General features: G+C 45.0%; 1 protein-coding gene across 1 annotated transcript; it reads right to left on the bottom strand.

Annotated features, from left to right (window-relative positions):
• Window positions 1-4,385: 4,385 nt before the first annotated feature.
• On the bottom strand, window positions 4,386-22,239 carry ERP27 (endoplasmic reticulum protein 27). The gene is made up of 7 exons (XM_014892449.2): window positions 21,965-22,239; window positions 21,652-21,752; window positions 18,874-19,011; window positions 15,463-15,576; window positions 12,476-12,601; window positions 5,564-5,761; window positions 4,386-4,892 (listed from the first exon to the last, which is right to left on the bottom strand). The coding sequence occupies exons 1-7, from the start codon at window positions 22,080-22,082 to the stop codon at window positions 4,848-4,850; spliced, it is 840 nt and encodes a 279-aa protein (XP_014747935.2). The 5' UTR covers window positions 22,083-22,239; the 3' UTR covers window positions 4,386-4,847.
• Between the last annotated feature and the right edge of the window lie 510 nt (window positions 22,240-22,749).

Raw genomic sequence — 22,749 nt, 5'->3', positions numbered from 1 at the left:
ATTAAGCTGGACTGAAAAAGTTACAGATAGCAACACCCACAGTACCTCATCTACTAGGTAAAAGGCAAGAAATAATGCTGGTGATGTAGACATACACAATACATGACATGGGTGGCATAGAATTACACTAATCCCTAAGAAGATGATGAAATGTGGGCTCTGGCCTAGGAAGAGAGGAAGGTGGGAGACATGAAGAATATTTAAGACTCATAACACAGGGATAGGGAGAAACCTGGAGTGGTCACACAGCCCATGTGTTTAGGCTGGAGACTGGATGGGGCTGGCATTTCAACCTGTATGTGGACAGGATGTGGGGTTTCCCAGGGGCTGTTGTGATCCATGGAGGACTCAGTGGCTTGAGCTCTGGTGAGTGTTTGGGGAGGAGGACACAGCTCCCCAGCTGTTTGCAGCTGTGATAGAGGGCAGCTCTGCATAGCTACTGGAAGTGGTGGCCTGATGCAGGCAGGGATGCAGTTATCTATGGGCCTTTCCTGTAACCTGGAAAAAATTGGTGCTTTACAGATCATGCAACTAGCCTGTCTGTCTGGATTTGCAGGTACTTTAGCAGAGAAAGGAGAAATTCAAATGAGAGAACAAGTATGCTCTTATTCAATGTGCATCTTGTGGTTTTGCAGGTTTTTCCACTGAAAATGTTCCTCTGAAGTTTCTTTAGTGACTAAGCCAAAATAGGTCAAAGAGGTATTTGATTCACAGCCTTAGGAAAAACACTTCTGTGTTCTCTTCTCCACCATTATCAGTTCTCTGTGGTATCCACCCAGCACCTTCCTTCACTGACCCTTACCTGTTGCTGGCCACATCACTCCTTGGGCAAGTCCTCTCCTTCTCTCAAAACAGCCTTTGACTCTTCCTTGCCCTCCACTTTCACGGTTCTGCAAACCACTGTCCCAGTTGTATCCTTCAGACAATATTTCCTCCTCCTGTCCCCATGTCTTTGCCAGCCCATGGGCTGCCATTTGTGGTACTGAGAGGAAGACATCCTGTGTGGAGGTGACTAAGAGTGACTAAGTCCTGTGATCTGTCCACCAGCAAGAGAGAGTTTGTTTCTAATATTTTTACCCAATTTATTGGTTTAACTTCCTTCCAGATGAACTCCCCTTGCCCCCACAACACAAGAGACACATGGAGTGAGTCCAGCAGAGGACAACAAAGATGATTAAGGGACTGGAGCATCTCTCTTATGAGGAATGGCTGAGGGAGCAGGGTCTGTTCAGCCTCAAGAAGAGATGACTGAAAGAGGACCTCATCACTGTCTGTAAGTATCTGAAGGGGGCTTGTCAAGAGGATGGATCCAGGCTCTGCTCAGTGGTGCCAAGCAACAGGACAAGAGGCAATGGTCAGAAATTTATGCACAGAAAGTTTTGTATCTGAATATAAGGAAGAACTTCTTTATGGTGTGGGTGACTGAACACTGGAACAGACTGCCCAGAGAGGTTGTGGAGTCTCCCTCACTGGAGATATTCAACAACTATTTGGACACAATCCCATGCCATGTGCTTTGGGATGACCCTGCTTGAGCAGGGAGCTTGGACCAGATGACCCCACTGTGGTTCCTTCCACCAGACCCATTCTGTGATTCTGTGAACAGAGATGTCAGACAGCCACGTTCTTCAACCATTTATGATGAGGGGAACAATGGTTCCTACCATATGTTCTAAATCATTACTATCTCCTCCCCATCCTGGGAACTCAGGCCCAGCTCAATGCTGGACTTCTGTGCATGAGATGAGATCTGACTTAGACACCATAAAGTTCATCCTGTGACAGTTATTCAGGGAAATATCTGAGAGAATTTAAAAACTTTTTATTCAAAGTTGGCAGGATCCTTAGAAGAAAGGAAGAAGTTCAGTCCTGTCTTGCTGTGCTGGTGGTTGACCTCTGCATACATAAAGCACCAGGGCTGCATGGCCTGGGAGATGTCTCTTCCCTTTGTTCTGGCAGTCAAAGGCCTCTCAGCACTGCCCAGCCACTGCCAAGAGCAGGAGCAGTGCTGACAAGGCAGACTCACATGCACTCACATGCAGTGCCTGCTCCTCTTCTTCAGGGTAGGTGCAAAAGTTGTTCAGTCCTTCTGCAGTCGGATTCTCTGCAGCTCAGCAGCCCCTCACAGCCAGATCCATAACTCTGTGTGCAGTGGGACTGAAGTGACAAAGCTGAGGCACAGATTTTCATATACAAAGTCTTGGTTCAACCTGCAGCAGATGGGAGCTAATTCACCTCTAAGCAACACTTCATTGTTTAGTGTCACACACAACGGTTCAGGGGAACAAAATAGAAAAATGTTAGTCCCCCTTGCTGAACCTCCAGGTCTCTGTAACATTCTGCTTCTGGAGATGTTCAAATCCTTTCTCACTAAAGATGGATATAAAATTGCATCTTCCACAGCACAACCCTGTTCCCTGCAGTAAAGACAGCGGCTCTGACATGCCTCTACAGCCTCATTTTCCTGTTAGGCAAATTGAGCTTTCATCTTAGATATTTTGAATATCCTTTGAGTTCAGATGCTGCTGCAGAGCAGGGGTTCTCATACCACAGTATGTCCACAATACAGGTGGTGAAAGGGAAAGGTGAAAGGGAACCCATTATCCTGCCCTCTGTCAATTTGCATCTCGTGCTTCCTCCATTTGCAAACCAAACCAGCCTCCCCAGACAGCTCAAAACATCTGGGCCACATACATCACAAGTTCAAGTCAGAGATGACACAGCAGGGCACAAAACCCAAAAATAAAACAAACAAGAGATTGACCCATGAAATGATTCTGCGTCTGGTTCCTACCTCAAATGCCCTATCGCAGTGGCTAAGCCTACCAAAGCTGCACTGCAGAAGCCTTTGAGCACAGGGATTAAGGCAGACCCCTTATTCCACTGCCACTACACCTGTGCACAGGACATCCTGAGTGCAGCACCCCAGGGCTGTCTGTGCTAAGTCCTACAAAGTACTGCAGAACAGCTGGAGGAGGAGAAGGAGGCTTTTCCTGTGGCTTGCTTGTGGCTCCCTAGTTTGTTGGTTAGATGCAGAGCTCTGTAAGGTGCAGAGGGAATTAAACTCCCCAGTGTACATAATGAAGCTCCTGAAAAGTAATCCCTATAATTAGCTGTGTACACACAGCTGTGAGCACAGTCAGTGGGGACACTTTTTTTACTCCCAGGCTTGTTTGCAGAGCCAGAGCTTCATTCATGTCCTATTTTGTTTCCCTGCAGCACTGAGAAAGAGTCACGTCGCTGTGCCCAGTTTCTGCAGCTGGCCAAAACACAGACTTCAGTAACTCGTGCAGCAGGTCAGGGCCCCCACACTCCTTGGTCTGGACCACAGAGAGATGTGCATGACACTGGAAACACCTACAATGCAAAGACTCCTCACAGATGGCTCCCCAGAAGCCTCTCCCCTCTCTACCATACTGCAGAGAAAGGAATAAACCATTCCTAGGGAGGAGCAAGCTATTGCTGTAAAAAGAAGCAGTTTTCCAAGTGAGGGAAAGTGAGCAGCGTTCTTGGCAGGAGATAAAGCCCTGCACATTCTAGGACTGGCATAAAACCGGGAGTTCAAAACCATCACACATCACTGACATGAGGATTCTGGAAGGCAGGTGTCAGTTTGCTCTGCCTGGGTTCTGGGCCATTGAGAGGGAGAGGTGAGCCATCCCTTATCCCCAAAGCTGTGGTGTGACAGGGTCTAGGATGGGACCCTCTGGCTCCCCAGTACTTCAGAGGGGCTGATCCCTGTGCTCACACCTTCACTCAGATCAACACCAAAGTTGCCTCATGCACAAGTCATTCCAGTCCGGTGCTACAATCTCTGTCCATACTCAGGGCAAAAGCAGCAAGGTATTCTGGCACTTTAAGCCCTTCCCCTCTCTCTGGGGCTCAGCCTTCAGCTCTTAGCATGTATCCTGCACTTCTACAGTCTTTTTTCAGTGTATGAAAGCCACAAGGGCATCAAGCATAATTCAGGCATATATTTTTATATTTTTCCCCAGTACACACACTCATTCAAGAGGTCATCTGGTGCAGACAGTTCTCTTCTCTGGCCATACAGATGGTGAGATCACGCCTTGCTCTGCTCAACAACAGCCTCTCTTGGGTAATATTACTGACTGCAACATCTTGGGCTCATTTATTTGTGCTGCACCATCTCAGACCTGCTTACCTAGTGCTGTTCTGTCCCAAAGTTTCACAGATATCTCCTATCCTGGTGGAAATATCTATTGATAATGGGTCTATTTCCATAGGGAATAATTCTTAGCAACCAAGCATTGTATTGGTTAAACTCAGAGAAAGGAGGTTTTTGAGCTTACTCACTCATAAATACAGAGACCTTGTCCTCAAGTGAAAGACAAGGGGAGTGGGAAATAATATTAGCATAAAAATTCAGGCCATTCACTTACTGTTTTATTTAGTAAAATAAATGGAAAATTTCATGTGATATCAAGCAACGAATCTGTTTGTAGTATCAGGAAAGGCTGACAGTGGATCCCAGCATGGCACCAAAACCCAAAAGAATGAGAGAAACAGATCCCTGGGAATTACTAGCTTTACCTCAGATATTGCCATTTCACTATGCCACCCTTTTCTCCAATAGAGTGGCACGGAAAGACATATTGTACCAGAGGTCCTGAAGTACTGAAAAAAGAGATGTGGAGCCAGCAAATTAGAAGAGATAAGAGAGAAGAGCTTGCTGGGGAGACAGACAGCATGTATGTACACAGAATGATTATGGGAATCCATGACTGACTTGGCTCAGCAATTGCTGAGCTCTGAAAGGGCAGAATGTACTCTTCATACACCAGAAACAGACTCTGGCTACAGTCGTCCTCTTGGCTGAGAAAGAATCAGAGTTCTTCATTGGGGGGCTTCTCCTCAGACTCGTCTTCTTTCTAAAACGCATTAGAGGCATGAAATCAGATTTGACATTACTTGGTTTCTCAGCATAGGCATAAAGAAAACAAAATAACTCAAATGCCTTCCTCTGCTGTCTATGCCACTGCCCTATCTTATTTCCATTGCACAACACAAAGACCCTGTGCTACAGGAGGATGAATTTTGACAGAGAGAGAACTTTTACCACTGAATGAACGTGGAGATTTAATTGTGCCTCTCCCAGCAGAGACCCCTGGTAGAGTCCTAAAGCCCTATCTGTACACCCTGTTCTGTAGTCTTCCTGATAAATTTAATTCCTATCCATGCCACTCTCTCTCTGACCTTATCTCATATGCTGCCATCCACCACCTCTCTTCTCAGCATCCAAAAGCACCCTTCACTTTGTCTCCCTAGCTGCTGTTCCCAAAAGATAAATGTTTCACAGAAACCTTCATACAGTTGCAGAGATCAGTGAATTCTTTTTGCTGTAGACTAGAAGGCAGAGGTCAATGAAGAAAGAGGCTCTGCAGAGACATCCATCTCTGCTCTGCCCTAAATCTAATGCTTCTCTGATATTCAGGTGGAAATGTACATGAAAGAGAAAGTGGCAGGGATGGGGAGGAGTTCAAGGAACTGAAGTCATCTTCTTCAAGAGCCTCTTAAGCAACAGCATCAGGACCCCCTCTACCTTTTGCATTCTTTGTAGAAAACGATTACAGAAGTCCTGTACACGCTCAATGGAGATTTCATCCACAGTCAACACGTCGTGCTCATCATCTGGTGTGTGGAATACAGCCAGAGCTGGCAGCTGGGACTTCTTCAGTTGGAAGTATGACAATACTCGTTCATTGCTCTTCAAATTGCTGTCTAAGAGGATAAAGAGAATCTGTGATGGAAATAGGAAAGAAAATGTGAGAAAATCAGAAATTTGAGAAAAAAAATAAGCTGAGACACAGAACAGATCCCTAAAGAGTGATCATATGAATATTAACAGTGATATTTTTATAAAAAGTTTGAGAAAACCATCCATGTCCAAGTGTTAGGACAACACTTTCCTTGGCTATTATCTAGCAACTCCATGCAGTGCATTTGTCTGTATTTTATCAAGTCCAGACTTACACTACCAAAGAAAATATCTTCTTTCACCTTCTTAAAAAATATATCTACAGAGCAACAGGAAGGCAGTCTCCACTTCTATTCTCTTAATAGATAAGGAGACAAGATATCTTAACAGCAAATGCTAAAGAAGCTGAATCCTTCACTTGCATGTTATTTGGATGCTCACATCCATGCAAGACCCAGTGTAAAACGGGATTTTGGGGGAGAAGAATCAAATTCAATTGCAAGAATATGGGAATGGGCACCAGGGCATCAGGAGCCTGCAAGAACATGAGTGTAGCAAAACTAAAGGACATATTGAAGTGAGCTGCAGTGAGCACAAACGAGGATGCAATGATTTGGGAAAGAGAAGTTGTTGCAAGACACCAATGTCCATACAGCCCAGCTCAGTGGAGCGTTCAGACCCAGGGAGAGAAGCTCAACATGAATAAGCCAGGATGAGAATGACCTACAGTCATTATTATGAAATTTATAAAAGAAAATAAATATAACACTTAAAAAATTTAATCAGTGGTCTGATTAAATAGAATCCCTCAGCAGATGAGATCCAAGTCAATGAAATAAACAGTCAGCTAACATGTGTCATTTTATCTTCTTTTTACCTTGTGCAATCTACTGGGCCTAGCATATTCAATGTACCTATGGACAAGGCTCTGGCTTCACTTACAGAAGAAAAGAAGAGTTAAAAAAAAAAAGAAGCAATGTAATGTGAAGATTATGTGCCCAGTTCCCAGGCTGTGACTCATGTTTTTCTTTCTTCTCAATGAAGAACACTCAAGTTAGTTCCAAACTTATTTTCTTCTCTAAAAATAAACTTCATAAATCCTAAATTCTTTACTTATTAAATTTACATTCTATAAAAAACAAATATATCTGAAAACTTTCCTAGGCAACAGCCTAGGGGAAGGACGGATAGTTAGGCTGCTGTAAGGTTTAATTTCAGTCTTTTGGTGAAATACAGAAGGAGGAACATCATTTTCACTGGATATGTGATGTTCACCATTTGTAATTTTTCTTTCAAAAGCCAACTGTGCTCCAAGAGCAAAAAGTTAGTGAGCAGAGAGGTTGTGGGGTACTTCTCCCAGAGCACTTGATTCATCTTTTGCGGGATAAAACACCAAGCTAGAAAAGGGTCACATATTTAAAGTTCACAGGTCAGGGATGATCTAAGATCTAATGATCTAAGAGGCTTTCAGATGGAACAGCAGTATGTAATGTTTTAGGGCTCTCTTTTCAACTAGAACACTGGGAACATAGGCAGTGTTGGAGGGAAGCACTTTCAGAATGTCAGTACAGTAAATGGTCCTGCATTCTCATGGTGCATTCAACAGCTTTCGGCTTTCTCTATAAAAGCTTGACTAGACAACAATATATTTTTTTTATCAAATGTTAAAGAAGAAGTCATTAAAATAAAAAAATATATATTGTTGCATCACTTCCTATACAAAATCTCCACTACCTTTAAAACAGATGAATAGCATTTTAAAATAGTAATATGAATAAATATTAGTCAATATTCTTCACTTCATCAAGCTTCCAAACTTTGCTAAAACACCCCAAACTAAAAAGCTGTACATATTTTATCATTAAATACCAAGAATAGAGTGAGAATAAAAGAGTAAAAAGGTTGAGGTTTAAAACTCAAAATGCTTTCTTCCTCACAGGAGCAAAGAGAAACACACAAAACTGGCCCCTCAGCTAGAAAGGCTGAGATATCATTGTCATTCAGAGTTACTAATTTGGATCTCTTTAATGACTCCCATTTGGCTCACAGAGCTACAGTGTACCAAAGTTCAGAAAAGTTTCCTTCTCTGCCTATATTCAAAAAATACAGGAAAGAAAGCAATTGCATTTGAAGCTCAGAAGAAGACACCTTAATGCCTGTGATGCATTGCTGGGAGGTCTATGGCATGGCATGGGTCCTCCTTCAGCAGAAGGGCCCACCATGCACCCTGTGCTGGTTGTGCTCCAGGAGTCCTGCCAGGTCTGCGTGCTCTCTAGGGCATGACTGTGGGGCAGAAGGTAGGATGTGTTAACACACAGGCCCTGCTCCAGAAGCCTGATCTCCACAGCAGCTGAAAACCAAGAGGGTTCCTCAGTTGGCACATTTCCATGACAGATGCCATCTCGTGAAACTGGCATTTTCTCATGAGGAATTAATTTTGTTCTGAGATTCCCAATAAGCTCCAATCATAAAGAAAGAATGCAGTAACCATGGAAAATAACGTTGACCATGATGCAGGATTCACATTGCCTAACCTCTGCCATCCAGATCCTAGTCTTGTCTCAGCCAGTCATTTACATAACCTCTACAATAAACATTGACAGGCACTTTATTCCACCTGTTTTAGAAGGGAAGGAAGGATATGCCTGTCCTCCTCTGTCAGGGATGAACAGAGCCTAAAACCTATACTCAGATGATCTACCAAAGCTACAATTCACCAAAACCAAATCCCACTTATAATGGCAATTCTAATGTCACTGCTAGAGATCAGTTAGTTCCATCCCAAACAGAAAATTCACTTTCCATTTCATACTATCCTGCACAATATCTGGTTGGGTATTTTTAATTCTGAGATTATTTCCATGATTTTTTTCATTTTGTAGCAATCTTTTTGCCTGTGTTCAGTGATCTGCTGCTTCAGGCAGTGAAGGACATCCTGCATGAATGAGAAACCTTTGACACAAAATCTCCCCTTCACACATGATATTATCTGTGCACTGTCACTTGCAATAAACCACCTTTAATAAATTCTGTACACTGGTGCTGTCTTGGTGTCTTGACAAATTGATTCCTAGCCAGTGCTTTTAGAACATCAAATTCCTGGTAGATACTAAGATATGGAATTATGTTATTCCCCAAGGAATTAAAGTTAATAGAAAATAGCACTGTAATGATAGAAACCAATTTGATATTGTTTAGTTTTTCCTCCGAAAAAGACAAACAGAAAGGATGGTCAAGTCTTATATCCAGTGTTTGACTTTGAACTGCATAGAGCTGCAGTTCACTGTTTTGTATAAGCAAAAAGATCAAATTCTGACGTTTGACGTTTCTTACATCATAATACATCAAAACAAAACAAAAACATCGGTCATGAATTAAAAAAAAGATATCTATAAAAACAACTTTACTGCAGATATCTATTAAGTGACATAAAAAGTCCATATTTACAGCCTCCACTGCTTATGTCTAAAAGAGGCATATCTAAATATTATCTCTCTCGGTTCTGGAGCCATCAATGTCTGACAAGAGGAATAAAATTGTACAAATAACTGTCTGCAAGAAAAAGGGCATCATCTTTTCATTTCTATGGAAGAACTCCTGAAGGACACCAGGAGTTTCTCAGAATGCATTTCTGTACCTACATCTAAATTGAAAGAGAGTTTACAAATATCCCTACCCAAATAATTTTGACGTCAGCAACCAATTATGTTAGCTGCAACAAAAGCTTCCTTTGCTATTCCCAATATCACCTTATTGAGACTTCAGTAAACACCCATAAGTTACACCAGCTGTAATTATCATGGTTTACTCTGATACTGTGGAAAGAAAATGGAATATGACCATTCTAGTTTGGCTCAGCAATGCAGACCCTGACATCTCCTTTCCAGTGCATTTCCTTTCCTTGCCTGGACTCTTGGCAGTACTTTGTCAAATAAGCACATATTAAATTGAAGATCCAAGAAGGCTGGTGGATTTACTCCTGCAGCTGCAGTGCTCTGCACTCTGTTCACTGTTATCCTCCCACAACTGTTTCTCAAAGTGTGCTAGAAAACTACCATATTTCTTCTTGTTGTTGTCAGCTTCTGCTGGTTTACCATCATCTACTATTTGCATTTTCCTCTCCAACATTTTATAGCACTCAGGTTCCACAATAAAATCTAGAAAAATCTAGGCTATGTCCAGGCAGTCACTCTTGCTCCAGATGCAGTTCAAATTATTGTCAAATAAAAGTCCTCACCATCTTGCTTCATGTATCCTCCAGCTGCAAATCTCAGCTGCCTCTCAGGCAGAAGTGAAAATATCATAAACCTGAGGTGAAAGGACCATAATCCTGGCAGGGGAATCACTTCCTTGTGATCCATTAACGGTTGGACTCAGTCATCTTAGAGATGTTTTCCAACCTAAGTTATTTCACAATTCTATGGTTTTTCTTCACTCTTTGGGGTCAGCCACTCAGCAGCAACAGCAGCAGTTCCTCTTCATCTCTCCATCCAAGCAACAAGTTTCCCTTTTGTCTCCCACTGGTGATGACAGTGACAAGGACTGCTCTTCCCTCAGTGTGCAGCAGCGATGTGTGGCAGGATCAGTACCCCTTCTCCTGCTTGGGAACACTTTTGAGGCTCTGTTTGTGTTCTGCACTGGCTTGTGGAAATCCTGCAACACACCAAGTATCTCCACTCTGTTCTGGCATTCTGCAGTAATTGTAAAGCAGTGCTGGATGCAGTGTACATGCTCACACGGAGCCTGAACATCTCTTCACTGCACAGCAATGATTCTTTGCTCAAAGCACTGGTAGTACTAACACTTCAGCACGAACAAGCATTTCACCATTATCCCAAAGGTCAGGAATTATTCACTGGTAATCCTGAACAAAATTCAAGTCAAGAATCTTGCATTTATTCTCAGATAATCTGCAAGCCACTAAAAGGTAAAATCTACTCAATACTTGCTTTGAAGCAAAGCTCAATTAACTTGGTAGTTCCAACAACACATGACTTGACATAGGAAAATTAGCCAGCAGGTATTTTCATGGTATTGTGCAGTGGCTGCCACTGATAGCCAAACTAATTCATGTCTTTCTACATGACAGAGCAATAAGTGGGCATATCAGTCTGCTTACTCCTTACTATCCAGATCTAAAATTCAAACATAGGGATCCTATCACTCTCTCTCTGCTTTCTAGGAGAGCAGTCCAAAACACAATTTATTCCTCAAAGTGCCACTCCTTTGGGAAAAACAACTTAATAAACTCTAAGTCACTTCATCTCTCTGTCCTCAAGTACTGCAGCTGTAAAGTGGAAATAATTAGTCAAATCCCCACATCTATAATGTTTATATTTTACTCTGGCAAACTTGTAGACTGATTTGGTTGGAAACTTGCCTGCACAAATAAAAAAAAAAAAAAACTAGATTTGGCTTGCTGAGAATTCATAAATTGTCTGAACTTCAGTACAACATTTTATCCAATGTTTTGTGAAGTATTTCTAGGAAAATTATAGCCATTTTCTCAGATCTAGGCAAGTCACATGAAAACTAGATGCAGCTGCATCAGCAAAGGATAGTGATGCTAAACAGCATTGTGTTAGAAGAAATAGCTGCTAGGTGAAGACCTGTATCAGACTCTGCTTCTCATGGAGAACAGTGGTAATGGTGTCACCTTAACACACATCTCACAACAGATAAATGGAACTTTACAGATAAATGAGTTTTTTTCTATAACTACATATTCATCAAAGCAAAACACTTTTGAAGAGACCTTTTGATTTTGATCCATAGTTTCTGCCTAGTCTCTTGGTTAGGAAAGATGTAAAGGTTCCAAAGTAGTCCTGCCATAAGCAAGTCTCAAGACTTTTGAGATTGCATGGTTCTGAGGTGGTCACTGAATTTGAAAGTGAGGGTATACTTGATTTCTAATCTGTTTCTTCAATACCAAAACTAGATTAATACATATATTCTAGTTATCAGATCCCAAATCTTTCCAGCTCCACACTTCTCAGAGGAAGACCTCTTTATGCCTCTCAGCTCATCCTTTCCCACTTCTGTGATATTCTGCCCCCTCCCATCTGCTGTTCTCCCTTGCCACAAATGTTTCCAATCCTCCTTTGCTTGCAAGTTCATTCCTCTGTTCCTCGGACACAAATTCCACTGTAATCCAGCTGCTGGCAGAGAAGCAGACATAGGATGATTTACTATTTAGAGAGCTCTCTTCCTAGGGGGATGAGATTCAGGCAACATTTCTCTGAAACATCTCATCTATCTCATCACCTTAGTGTAGGAAATCTAAGCGATAAATTTGCAGTTCCTTTAAAATAGCCATCTCCAGAAATCTAAGGGTTAAGAAGTCCTGACATTGTTTCCTATCTGGTCTCTTATATAAGGCTCCTTGGCGTCCTGCAGGCTGCAGATACAAATTCACCTCTCGCATCAGTGGACTGCAACTGTTGGCAGACTGAAGCGTAGCAGCTGTGCCTCATCTCCCAGTACAAGGGAACAAAACTGGACTAAAAGCAGCAAAGTACACGATGTTTCACCAAGAGAGCAGACAAGCAGGATACAGAGGGTATTTTCCCACAAGGTGGCAAACTGGCTAAAGGTGAACAGAACCAACCCCTCCATTTAATTATCCAGATAATCCTCTTTTGCTGCTACTTGACCTTTGCTCTCATAATCACAGAGCAGATTATGCCCTCCCCATTCATGGCAGAAGTCACTGGGGTTTTTTCCTCCCTAACAGCCCCTTTTTCTCTCTGGACTTACCTTCCCCTTGTAGAGCTCTGCTGCCGCCCGGAACTTGCGCATTCGCTCGGGATGCTTTGGAGACATCTTGTCTGTGATCAGGAGGAGGTTAAACTGGACTGAACTCTGCATCACACCTATTGCTGTCTGCCCAGCACAGGGAGAGAAACAAGGGCAGGGAGATTGAGAACACATTGGATGCAGTGTCAGAGGAACATAAATCCACATGGCTCAGCTGTGGTTTCTTTGCAAATCAGCATCACAAGCAGGACAGATTTCTTTAAAGCAGAGGGGATCTAATCCAGGTTATTTGCAGAAGCTATTAACCTTCTGGCTTTGCTTATTCCCCAGACAAAAGTCTGAAGACCACAAAGGTCCATCACTGCCTTGAGAGAGTGACTAGGCAAGAGGAGTAGGATTAGGGCAGAATACAGGAAGCTGAAGACTAGAGCAAGGATGTGAAGAGCAAGGCCAGCAAACACTGAATATAAGAGTGTCCTAAATCACTGAGGTCCAGCATCTGTCTGAAATATGAGCAAGAAAGGGGGAAGGATTTGTGGTGTCAAGGCTGGTGTTTGTCCTTATTTTCTTTGTTTAGTATTACACTGTATGTAGGATGAGTACAAGTCCACAGTTCCAGCAGCCTGATGGCCTGGACACTCCTGAGTGTTGAGGGTTAAAACTGGCTCTGCTATCCCACAGTGAGAGAAGACCCTGGGCAAGGGCCAAGTGGGCACTACACACTGGCCCTCTGTGAGGAACCAGGGCTGGCACTGCCCAAGAAGCCACAGCACCATCTCCATGAACTCGCTCACTCGTAGTCTCACTGCTCCTTCCGCCTGCTTCCTGCAGCCTCTCCCTCAAATTAAACAGCAGTGGGGCCAGACCTGCTGCCTCCCTAGTGCCACCGAAACCACAGAGGCACAGAATGTGCAGCTCCCCGCCAGTGGGAGCAGAAAGTTTCCACATGCTCCAGGAGTAACAAGGAAGGGGTCAGGGAGTGCATGCTGGCAAGGTCCCTGAATAACAGAGCATCTCACTTTTGGCAGATTGGACTCTGCTGTTAGCTTAATGCTTATCAGATATTTTGCCTCCTTTCACTTTTCTGATGGTGTGCAGCTGAGGCAGGGGACAGTAGAGGGGTTGCAAGCTAAGCTGGAAAACATTAGAGGACCTGATGGGAGAGGATGAGGCTGAAGGTGAGAGTGAAGCCAGCCAGCACAAAGCCCCTTGACAAGGCTGGGATGAGGGCGGACAAGGCAGGAGCAGCAGCTCCACACAAAGGTGTGCTTGTCCACACAACCCTCTGTAAGAGCAATCAGCAGAGCTCATCAGCAGGGCTGGATCACATCTGATTCTCCTGAAAAGCCCACAGGGTAAACGTTGTCTAAAAATTCCTAAAGTATGAGGGAGAAACAGTAAGGGCCCCAGGATGGGGACAGAAACTCTTGGCAGCACTTAATGTGAGCCATGTGACCGTATTATCTGCTGACTTGCAGCATTTTTGGATGCAAACAACATATGCACTGGGAATAAATATTTATGAAAAATCAAGCTACCTTAGGGAAGCTGGGAGGGCTTTGGGCCAGGGATTGCAGAAGGCACTGTTAATTGCAGCACCTTGATAGAGCTTCAGAGTGTCTGGGAAAAAAAACTGTAACAACATCTGTACTGAGAGTCAGGGTGGAGGGGACCAGCTGAACAGCTGAGGAATTCTCAGTCAGGGAGACAGCCTGGGTGCCAAACAGGCCACCATGCAGTGAGAACCCAAAGCATCAACAGAAATGCATAAAGAAAGAGACATTGTGCCATGAATTGCAAAAGCATCTAATAGGGGTTCCAAGGTTTCAGAGGGTCTGGGAAATTACAAAGATGAGAACATCATCCCTGCTGATGTGACTTGGATGTTCTTAAAGGGCTGTTAGGCCAGTGGGGCAGGATATAGCCAGTCCAATAAATATTTTGATTTCAAAATGTATTTTTCCCTTTTGAGGATGAAGAAATAATTTATTTTTTTTTAAAGGAAAAAAACTTCCTACCATATTTCATGGTAGGTTGTCTTAGATGATCCTTGAATTTATCTTGAAAAGATAAAGCTCTGAAACAGGTCGGGCCATTCTTCTCTAATATAAGCTGAGCCTGGTCAGGACTGTTATAGCTATCCAGAAGGCCACAAAATACCCCATCAGCAATGATAAAGTCTCATGATCGATGTAACTGGGACTTCTAAGACCTATTGACTCTACAGCAACGAGACCTGGGAACTGCTGAGATATCAGAGGAACCCAAATCCTTGGTCAACCCCTACAGCAGGGAGGAGTGCCTGGACCCTGCTGCTGCCAGTCAGATGGGTGAGCCAATGAAGATGGCCAACATGGAAGTATTCTAAACTGATTTTGTGCATTTTGTTTGTTTGTTTGCTCGCTTGTTTCTTTTGGGAGTGATGGTGATTGTTGAATTGATGAATTCTGGAGGAACAATGGAAGGGATGGGAAAGATTTTTTTGCTTGGGAAGTTCCCAACCCACTCTAAAATAAGCATTCAAATATCTGGGCTTACATCAAGCCCTGTGTGCTGAGTGATGCAGAAAAGCCTGCCTTCTGAGACCAGGTCATTTGAGCTTCCATGTTTCTCAAGTTTGGCCAGAGAGAGGGCATTCTGGCTGAGCTGGCTCTGCAGGCATGGCACAACAGGGCAAATGTCCATGGAAGAAAGCAGCCCTGCCTGCAGAGTAGTAAGAAATGGAGCTGTCTGCCCCTCAACATCCCAAATTTACTGGAAACCCAAAGGAACTGCTATGAGTCCCTTCCTCTCCCACCACACACATGCCCCAGCAAATCTGCTTCCAGTCCACACGTGGAACAGCAGTCAGGACTTGCGTGGCTTCCTCAACTCCATCTACACCGTTGCTCCAAGCCTCACACACATCTGGATATGCAAAGTGGGGCCAGAGGGTACCATGAGAAGACCAAGTGCAAGAGTGAGGACTGCAGGGAGCTGGTAATTACCACGGGGTCGTACTCTGTCACCAGGCGGAGCTCGTTCATCCGAACAAAGCGAATCAGCTTCTTGGCATCAACCTCTCTGCTGCTCATATCCAGATCCCGCCGGTCGTTGTCGACCTGAAGACAGGCAAAGACACCACCAGTCACAGCTGTCCTCTCCTCTCAGCACCTCCTCCAGGGGCACTGATTGCACTCACTCACAGAGACACCCTGGGACACCACCATCCTCTCTCCCCCACTACACAATCCCCGCCTCTTCCCACCACCACTCCTGGAGGTCTGGAACCTACAGGGATGAGCCTGCTTTGAGACAAGGATCTCCCAGCCTCCTCCAGCCCCCCAAAGACAAGGCAAACTCATGGCATAACAGAAATCTCTTAGGACTCCAGACATCCCTACAGTAGCAGCTCTCAATGCACTGGAGACAGGGAGAATTAGCTGACAAAATATTCTAGGCATTGTGGAGAAAGGCCATTAAATAGTCTAATTCTTCACATCAGTACTGGCTTTACATCCCTTTTAAAAATCTCCATCTGCTTATTCTGTTTCTTCTACAAGTAATAAACATTGGCATCGCCCAGTATGGAATTCCTGGAAACATTGTGCAAGCAGGAAATCTCTCCAATAAAAAGAGGATTTTTCTTCCAGTAAAGCAGGAAAGAAAAAAAAGAAAATAGAAAAAAATTAAGCCCAGCATATTTCAGCTTTAGAGGAAAATCCATCCTGCCACACATCTCCCCACGCTTCATCCCCTCAAAATGATGTGATTTTATTGAGATTTTCATGACCTGATAAACAGAAAAAAAGCAGGCAACCACTGAATGATAGCAGTACACCAGAGTTTATGGGCAGAGTTCCTGTACAGTACCACCACAAGATGTGACTGAGTTAAGCCATGGGGACAGTGGTCTCTGACATGAAGTAGGATCAAAGCTGGGGATTTGAAAGCCATTGATATGCATGTTGAATGAGGTTCTTGGGGCTGAGGAGCAGTCCACATGCACATCCCAGATTTTATTCTCCATGTCTGGGTAACCTCTGAAAGTTCTTGTGTTAGTTTTTTCCTGTGGTGTGCAGACATCTAAAGTAATTTTTGCTGTTCTGTGGTCGTTGGCAAGGTCTTTGACACCAGTCACCCATCCTGTCTGACAACACAAGCTGGTGCTTTTCAGACTGTGTGGCCTGATTCCTCTCACAAATTTTCCTCCTGCATAACAGAAAGGGCAGCTCTGCTCAAGTAAATCAGATCAGGACAGTCCCACCTGGGTGGGTGAGACCAGATAGGCCTTGGGAACCAATCTAAGACAGCCTGGACTCTACAGAAAGTCTTCGCTTGACTTTCATGGACTTCTGGAAACATCTGATTTCCATTTGGGGATAATAACATCTTGAATCTGCACTCAACATTTATGTTTTTAAGGAAACAAGGCTGGAAAATAGCCTTCATTTAATAGTGGAAGTTCTAGTCAAAATGTCTTTATCACTCCTTATAATTAGGTTGTTAGCATCTGTTAATTATGTTCTTTTTAGGTCTATCAGGATTTCTTACTAGAATAAATCAGTTTCTTTCCCCTATATACAAAGAAGTCTCATCAGTTGACACAGTCCCTCCTACTACTGTAATTATGGTTTAAACTTCTAAGCAATGTAAGTGTTTCATACACTGCAAAGGCAAAAAAAAATAATTTATGCCTCTGATTCACTTCTATCCTGGTGACGCATCTTTGTATCCTTCAAATGATTCCAAGTTTCTGTATCCGTTCTTTTAAAATTCCTTTTTATCTCTGACCTCTTACTCCTACACATTATTCAGCACTGGATAAAAGGAAAAAGAATGTGTCTGATAATTTAAGAAAAAATTGACAATCAGACAAGTGAATTGTCAGCCATATTTGAACCTGACAAGTGTATTATTTTCTTAGCTGCTTTTTTTTCCATATTAAACAAGAGTTCAGTTGCAAGAACTTGACTCCAAACAAAGAATATTCAGTATAATAGAAATTCCAACAATCCAAACACTTTCTTTTATCAAACTCTCCCAGTGCAGTCATCCTCACTATCTGCCACAGTGCAAAAACAAAGTATCTTTTCAGTATTTTTGGAAGAAAACCACAATGACTAAGAACCAAAATTGAAATGGGTGTTGCCTAAAATTGCAACATCTAGCAAATAAAAGGTTAAATAAAAGGGCCTGCCTACCTATTGCTCACTCTTAGATCATTCTTTTTTAATTATTTGGGTAATATCAGTGGTAAACATGGTGCAGGAAATGATGAGGGGGAAAAAAGAGAACAAACTGTCCAATCTTTGTACAAGCTGGATCTAGGACTTGGCTAAGCTGCCATATTTAGTTTCCCTAGGACATGTAGTCTCTATCCATTTCTCCCCACCTCAAGCACTTAGAGGTCTGCTGCCACAACACTTCACTGGCTTTTAGGACATCTTGTGCTGCCTGGGGCCCCATTCCCTCTGAGACACACCTATCTCTGCTGTTTTCAACAGCCATGCTTGTGTGAGAAGGGGCAACATGGGGAAATTGATGTAACTAGCAGGATACTTGCTCTTAGCTTTTCTTGGTACTTTTGCAGCAAGTACATGGCATTTCCCAGTATCAGTTTCTAAAATTTCTGCAAATATAGCTACATTGAGGCTAAGTTGAGCTACCTGCACTTAGAGCTGGAGTCAACAGAGATTTAATCTAGCATAGCATACATCCTAAGAAACTCCAAAGCAAGATTTCTAACGCCAAAAGCATATTTAGGAAATGAGTCTGCAAACCACAGTGTAGGGTGGCACAGCATCTCTTAACTGGAGACCTAGTCTGGATCTGTTTTCTGTCATGATGGAAAAGTTTTGTACCCTAGGAGACAGTTTTGCCTGCCTGAAGTGACACTTGCCAAGTTTTGATATCAAGCCTGCTGTGTTGATCCATTGTAACACGGAGTCTAGACGCTTTCCACGTGTCTCAGGACCATTTCCAAAACCACAGAAAACCCATCCAAGTTAATGCCAAGCTCCAGGCAGGTCATGGAGAAACACGGGCATTGATCTTTGCAGAGCACTGGGTGCTGAACCAGATCCCTGGGGCAAACACCTAAATAGGAGAATTTTACCGGGTGTAATTGACGCTCCGTGTTTCAGTGACAGGTACTCTGCAATGTAAAAGCAAAAGCCCTCTTTGGGGCAGGAAAAGAGATTTTCTTTGAGGTGGGCAGGCAACCTGACTGTCAATGACAACCCTAATTTTGGCTTGCCCTAAGGCTGAAATGAGTTTTATGTTTTTTACTCGTCTAAGAGCGTCTCCCACCCAAACCAGCGCGCTGGTGGACCCGGAACCAGCCCCTGATGCCGGAGATGGAGGTTTTTGCCTGGCAGCGTGTTCCCGGCAGGAAGCTGCTCGTGATGCCCACGCACCGTGCGGAACAGCGCGACCGTGCTCGCCGAGACGCCGTAGTGGGACAGGACGGCGTCGCTGATGCTGAGCCCGAACGGCACCTCCGGCACCTGCCCGGCCGCCAGGCGATACTGGTCCGCTTCGGGGCTCTGCGGGTCCTGCGGGGGCAGAGAATGGAGAGTGAGGGGTCGAGCCCGAACGGGGCCACAGGGACCGCCCCGGCATTGGCACCGGCACGGACACGGGCATGGGCACGGGCATTGACATTGGCACCGGCACGGGCATTGGCATTGGCATTGGCATTGGCGCCGGCACCGGCACCGGCACCGGCACCGGCACGGCCATTGTCACGGGTACCGACACCGGCACCGGCTGCGGGCGGATCGAGCGCGACACCTGCCGGCCGCTCGGTCCCGCTGGGAACCGCCGCCACCACCCCCTGCCCGCCAGGATGGTGCTGAGCCCTTGGGCACTCAGAGGGGAGGGGACAAACCCAGAACATAGGTGCAGCACGTTCAAAAAAAACCCCCAAATATATATATATGTATATATATATATATATTTATTTATTTATTTATTTATTTATTTATTTATTTATTTATAAATGTCACAATTTTTAAGCTAACCTTGATTCTAGAGTCAGAGGAGTTATAATTTTGAACACATTACATTATCAGTACCGTGGCTCCTTTTAAAAGGATATCTTAGATACATCCTGTAAAAAGTAGCTAATTCAAGTATATCAGAGGATAGACATGTGCAATTTCTCTGTATTTTGAGGTCCACTCTCTTTTCTGCAGAGAGCATTAACTACTGCTAATCTTTGTCTATATTAAAGCCTTCCTTGCTATTCCCATTCCCAACTTTATGGTGACGTACTTTTGATACTTCTATTTAGTGGATATAAATTCTCAAGACATGGTCCCTGCTTGGAAATTGGTTTGTTTTTCTTTTTAGTCTGAACTGTCAGCTCAGCTGTTTGTGAGCCCAGAGAGAATGGAAAACAAAATTCTTTGTTCGTTCCAAAGAAAAACATCTCCCATGACCTGTTTTGGAAATGCCAGTGCATCAACATTGCTCTGGTGAGAGTGCTAAAGCCTAGAGTGGGAATAATCTCGCTGCGTTTTGGAGCATTCCTGGGAAACCTGGGGTTTAATCAGGCCGAGCATGGCCCTTTCTCAGCGACACGCGGGGTTTCTGGAGCAGTGCGCTGCGTTTCCTCCACGGCATGCTGTTCCCAGTCAGGGAGGCCGTGCTCATTATACGGGAAGCTTGCCGAGCCACGTACTGCAGTGAGCTGAAAGGCTGCGGCAGAGAAATAATTTATGGTGAGCAGAGAACATGGACTTTATTTGGATGAATATATTTTGAGGCCGAGAGCCAAGCCTTCACGGCACACATACGTCTTTATCTACTGTTCAAATGCAGCCCTGTCATGCTTCAGGCACTGAATGCCCGAGATGTCGCTGGCTGCTGCCTTGTGCTCCTGGCAGCCGGGGCTGCAGGGCAGCAGCCTCCTGTCTGGCTCTGAGGATCGCAGTCCTGCAGGGGGAGGTCACTGTGGCACAGGACAAAAGGAGCCATGTCCCTGCTGCGGCTCAGGAGGAGGCTGTGGGCACAGCTCTGCCGCAAGCCCAGCCAGCCACCCTCGGGGAAGGAGGCGTCTCGGCACTTTCATTCTGCGTGTGCAGGCTGCCTGGCTGGTTTGCACAGCTTTAGCGCTGCAAGAGCAACCCCCAGGGAGCTCCAATTGCCTGCAGGCACCGGAGTCGAGGCGGCTGCTGCTCTGTGATCAGCGCTTACAGGGTCCCCGGGGCATCCACCTCCTGCGCTCACAGACTCGCTGCTGCCCACGCTGCACCGCAGCACCGCTCCTCACTCTGGAGGTGTGAGACGCCACTGTCCTATAACAAGTGCATGATGCCCTCCCTGGACTGCCCTCTAGCCCCAGGGCACAGGGCAGAAGGAGGAAGGTGCTTGCAGAAGGACCTGTTTTTGAAAGCCTGAGGCCTTCTCTGACAGGAGGCAGTGTGTGGGCAGCACAAAAGCAGAACAGAGCTCAAAGAAAACATGGAAGAAGGTGCAACTCAGGGACCTTAAAAGTAATAAGGATCCTGTTAAAGAGGCCTGTCTTTTACAGTACTGTAGCTCAGTAAATATTTTCCTTTTATTTTCTGAGGAAAAATATTCATGCCTTTTGGAGAGGCAAGGGACTCATACCTGTCACTCACCTTTGAATTCAGTGGAATTTAGATAAAAAGAGACAGAGACCTCAAGGATATCTACTCTGGGGAACAAAGAAGTGAAACAGAAATCATGCCTACATCCTCGCTACAAAGAGGCTGCAGCCTGAGCCCAAACGCTCTTGGACTTCAGCAGACCTATCACTATCACTTCTCCCTGAGATTTGACTTCCTCATCCCCATCACACAGGCAGTGCCTTACTCTGCCTTTGCTGACTACAGCAAATAACTGACATTCCCACTCACCCCTCACCAACGCTGTTTCTCTACCATGCATTTTTTTCTTCCCCTGCAGCATTTCCCTCTCTCCTGCTCCAGGGCTCCTACAACCTCCTTCATCTTCGTCCCTTTTTCCATCTCCTTTTCCATGCACACACCAAATTCCCTGTTCTCTCTGTGGCTCATCACCTAAGCCCTCCATATGTCTGTCACAGCCCCAGCACCTTTTGGGACAGCAGCTGCCTTTGGCAGGTGTTTACACCACATCCAGCCTCATGCTCTCGTCAGGGTGGGATAGAGCTCACAGCTGGAAGAGGGGAGATGCTGTGAACACACCTGGAAGAATCCAATGACTGCCACCTCCGCACTACTGACGAAGGCTTCTGCATCTGCGATGTTGTTTAACAGGATAGGTTTCTCTGTGGTGCTGCCTGTGCCTGCAGAGTAAAGGTCAGGGTTGGGCAGAGTGTACAGGAGGTGCAGCTCAAAGAGGATCCCCCAACACATACACAAGCATCCCAATCTTACAAGCTCACCCACACACCTCTCCTGCAACCTCAACACAATGTTTGTGCAGCATACCTTGGATAAGGAGGACTCCCTGCAGCAGACCCAGACTTTCCCCAAGGCAGGAAGAAAGATCACTTACTGTGGGATGCAGAGTCACTCCCTCCAGCACACCCCACTGGGGAGCACCTGGTAAGCAGGATAACAAAGAGGCACGGGAAGATGGATGTGCCCATGGTACCAGTTTGCCTTCTCGCCATGCCACCCTGCTCCAGTCCTCTCCTCGGTAAGAGACACGTCAGCTGCAGTGGGGACCCACAGCCTCTCCTGGGGCAGTGGGAAGGGAGCAGCTGGCCCAGGGCGAAGCCTTCAGCTCCTGAGATAACTGCCTGGCTGGGGAAAGCCCCTCCCTGCTGGGCAGGAATCAGCCTCGGAGAACTGCACCAACACTGCTGGTGGTGTGTCCTCACCCACAGCACTGGACATTGCAGCTGCCCTGCACTTCTGCGACCAGACACCCCAGCTAGGTTAAGAACATCCTTCTCCAGGTACTGGATCCCAGAGGCTGATGTTCCCTTGTGTTTGGCCAGCAGGCCAGCCATGGAGACATGCAACTCTTGCAGGAGCTCCAGGGAACAGCTGCTACGGTAAGTGTTAAACATGAGAAGGGTATGTTATAGCTCCCTGGCTCATTCTGTTGCCATCTGGGATGAGAGGTGGGGGCTGTCTGGAGTTTACCACGATCACAGCCCGGACTTTGGGCTTCAAAGGATTCATGAAAGCCCTGAAGGCAACAGTTCTGAAATAATTTGCCTATAGAGTAAGGCTGATGCTTTGAAGGAGGAGGGCTATTTCCCTGCTGAAATATGTTCTTAAGCCTTCCTATAATGCATTCCTCACAGACACACCACTGAGAAACAGAAAAGA

The sequence above is a fragment of the Sturnus vulgaris genome, chromosome 5 (assembly GCF_052056855.1).
Source record: "Sturnus vulgaris isolate bStuVul1 chromosome 5, bStuVul1.hap1, whole genome shotgun sequence".
Taxonomy (NCBI): domain Eukaryota; kingdom Metazoa; phylum Chordata; class Aves; order Passeriformes; family Sturnidae; genus Sturnus; species Sturnus vulgaris.
Note: the sequence above shows the minus strand (reverse complement) of the source record. Positions and strands in the feature narration are given on the sequence as shown.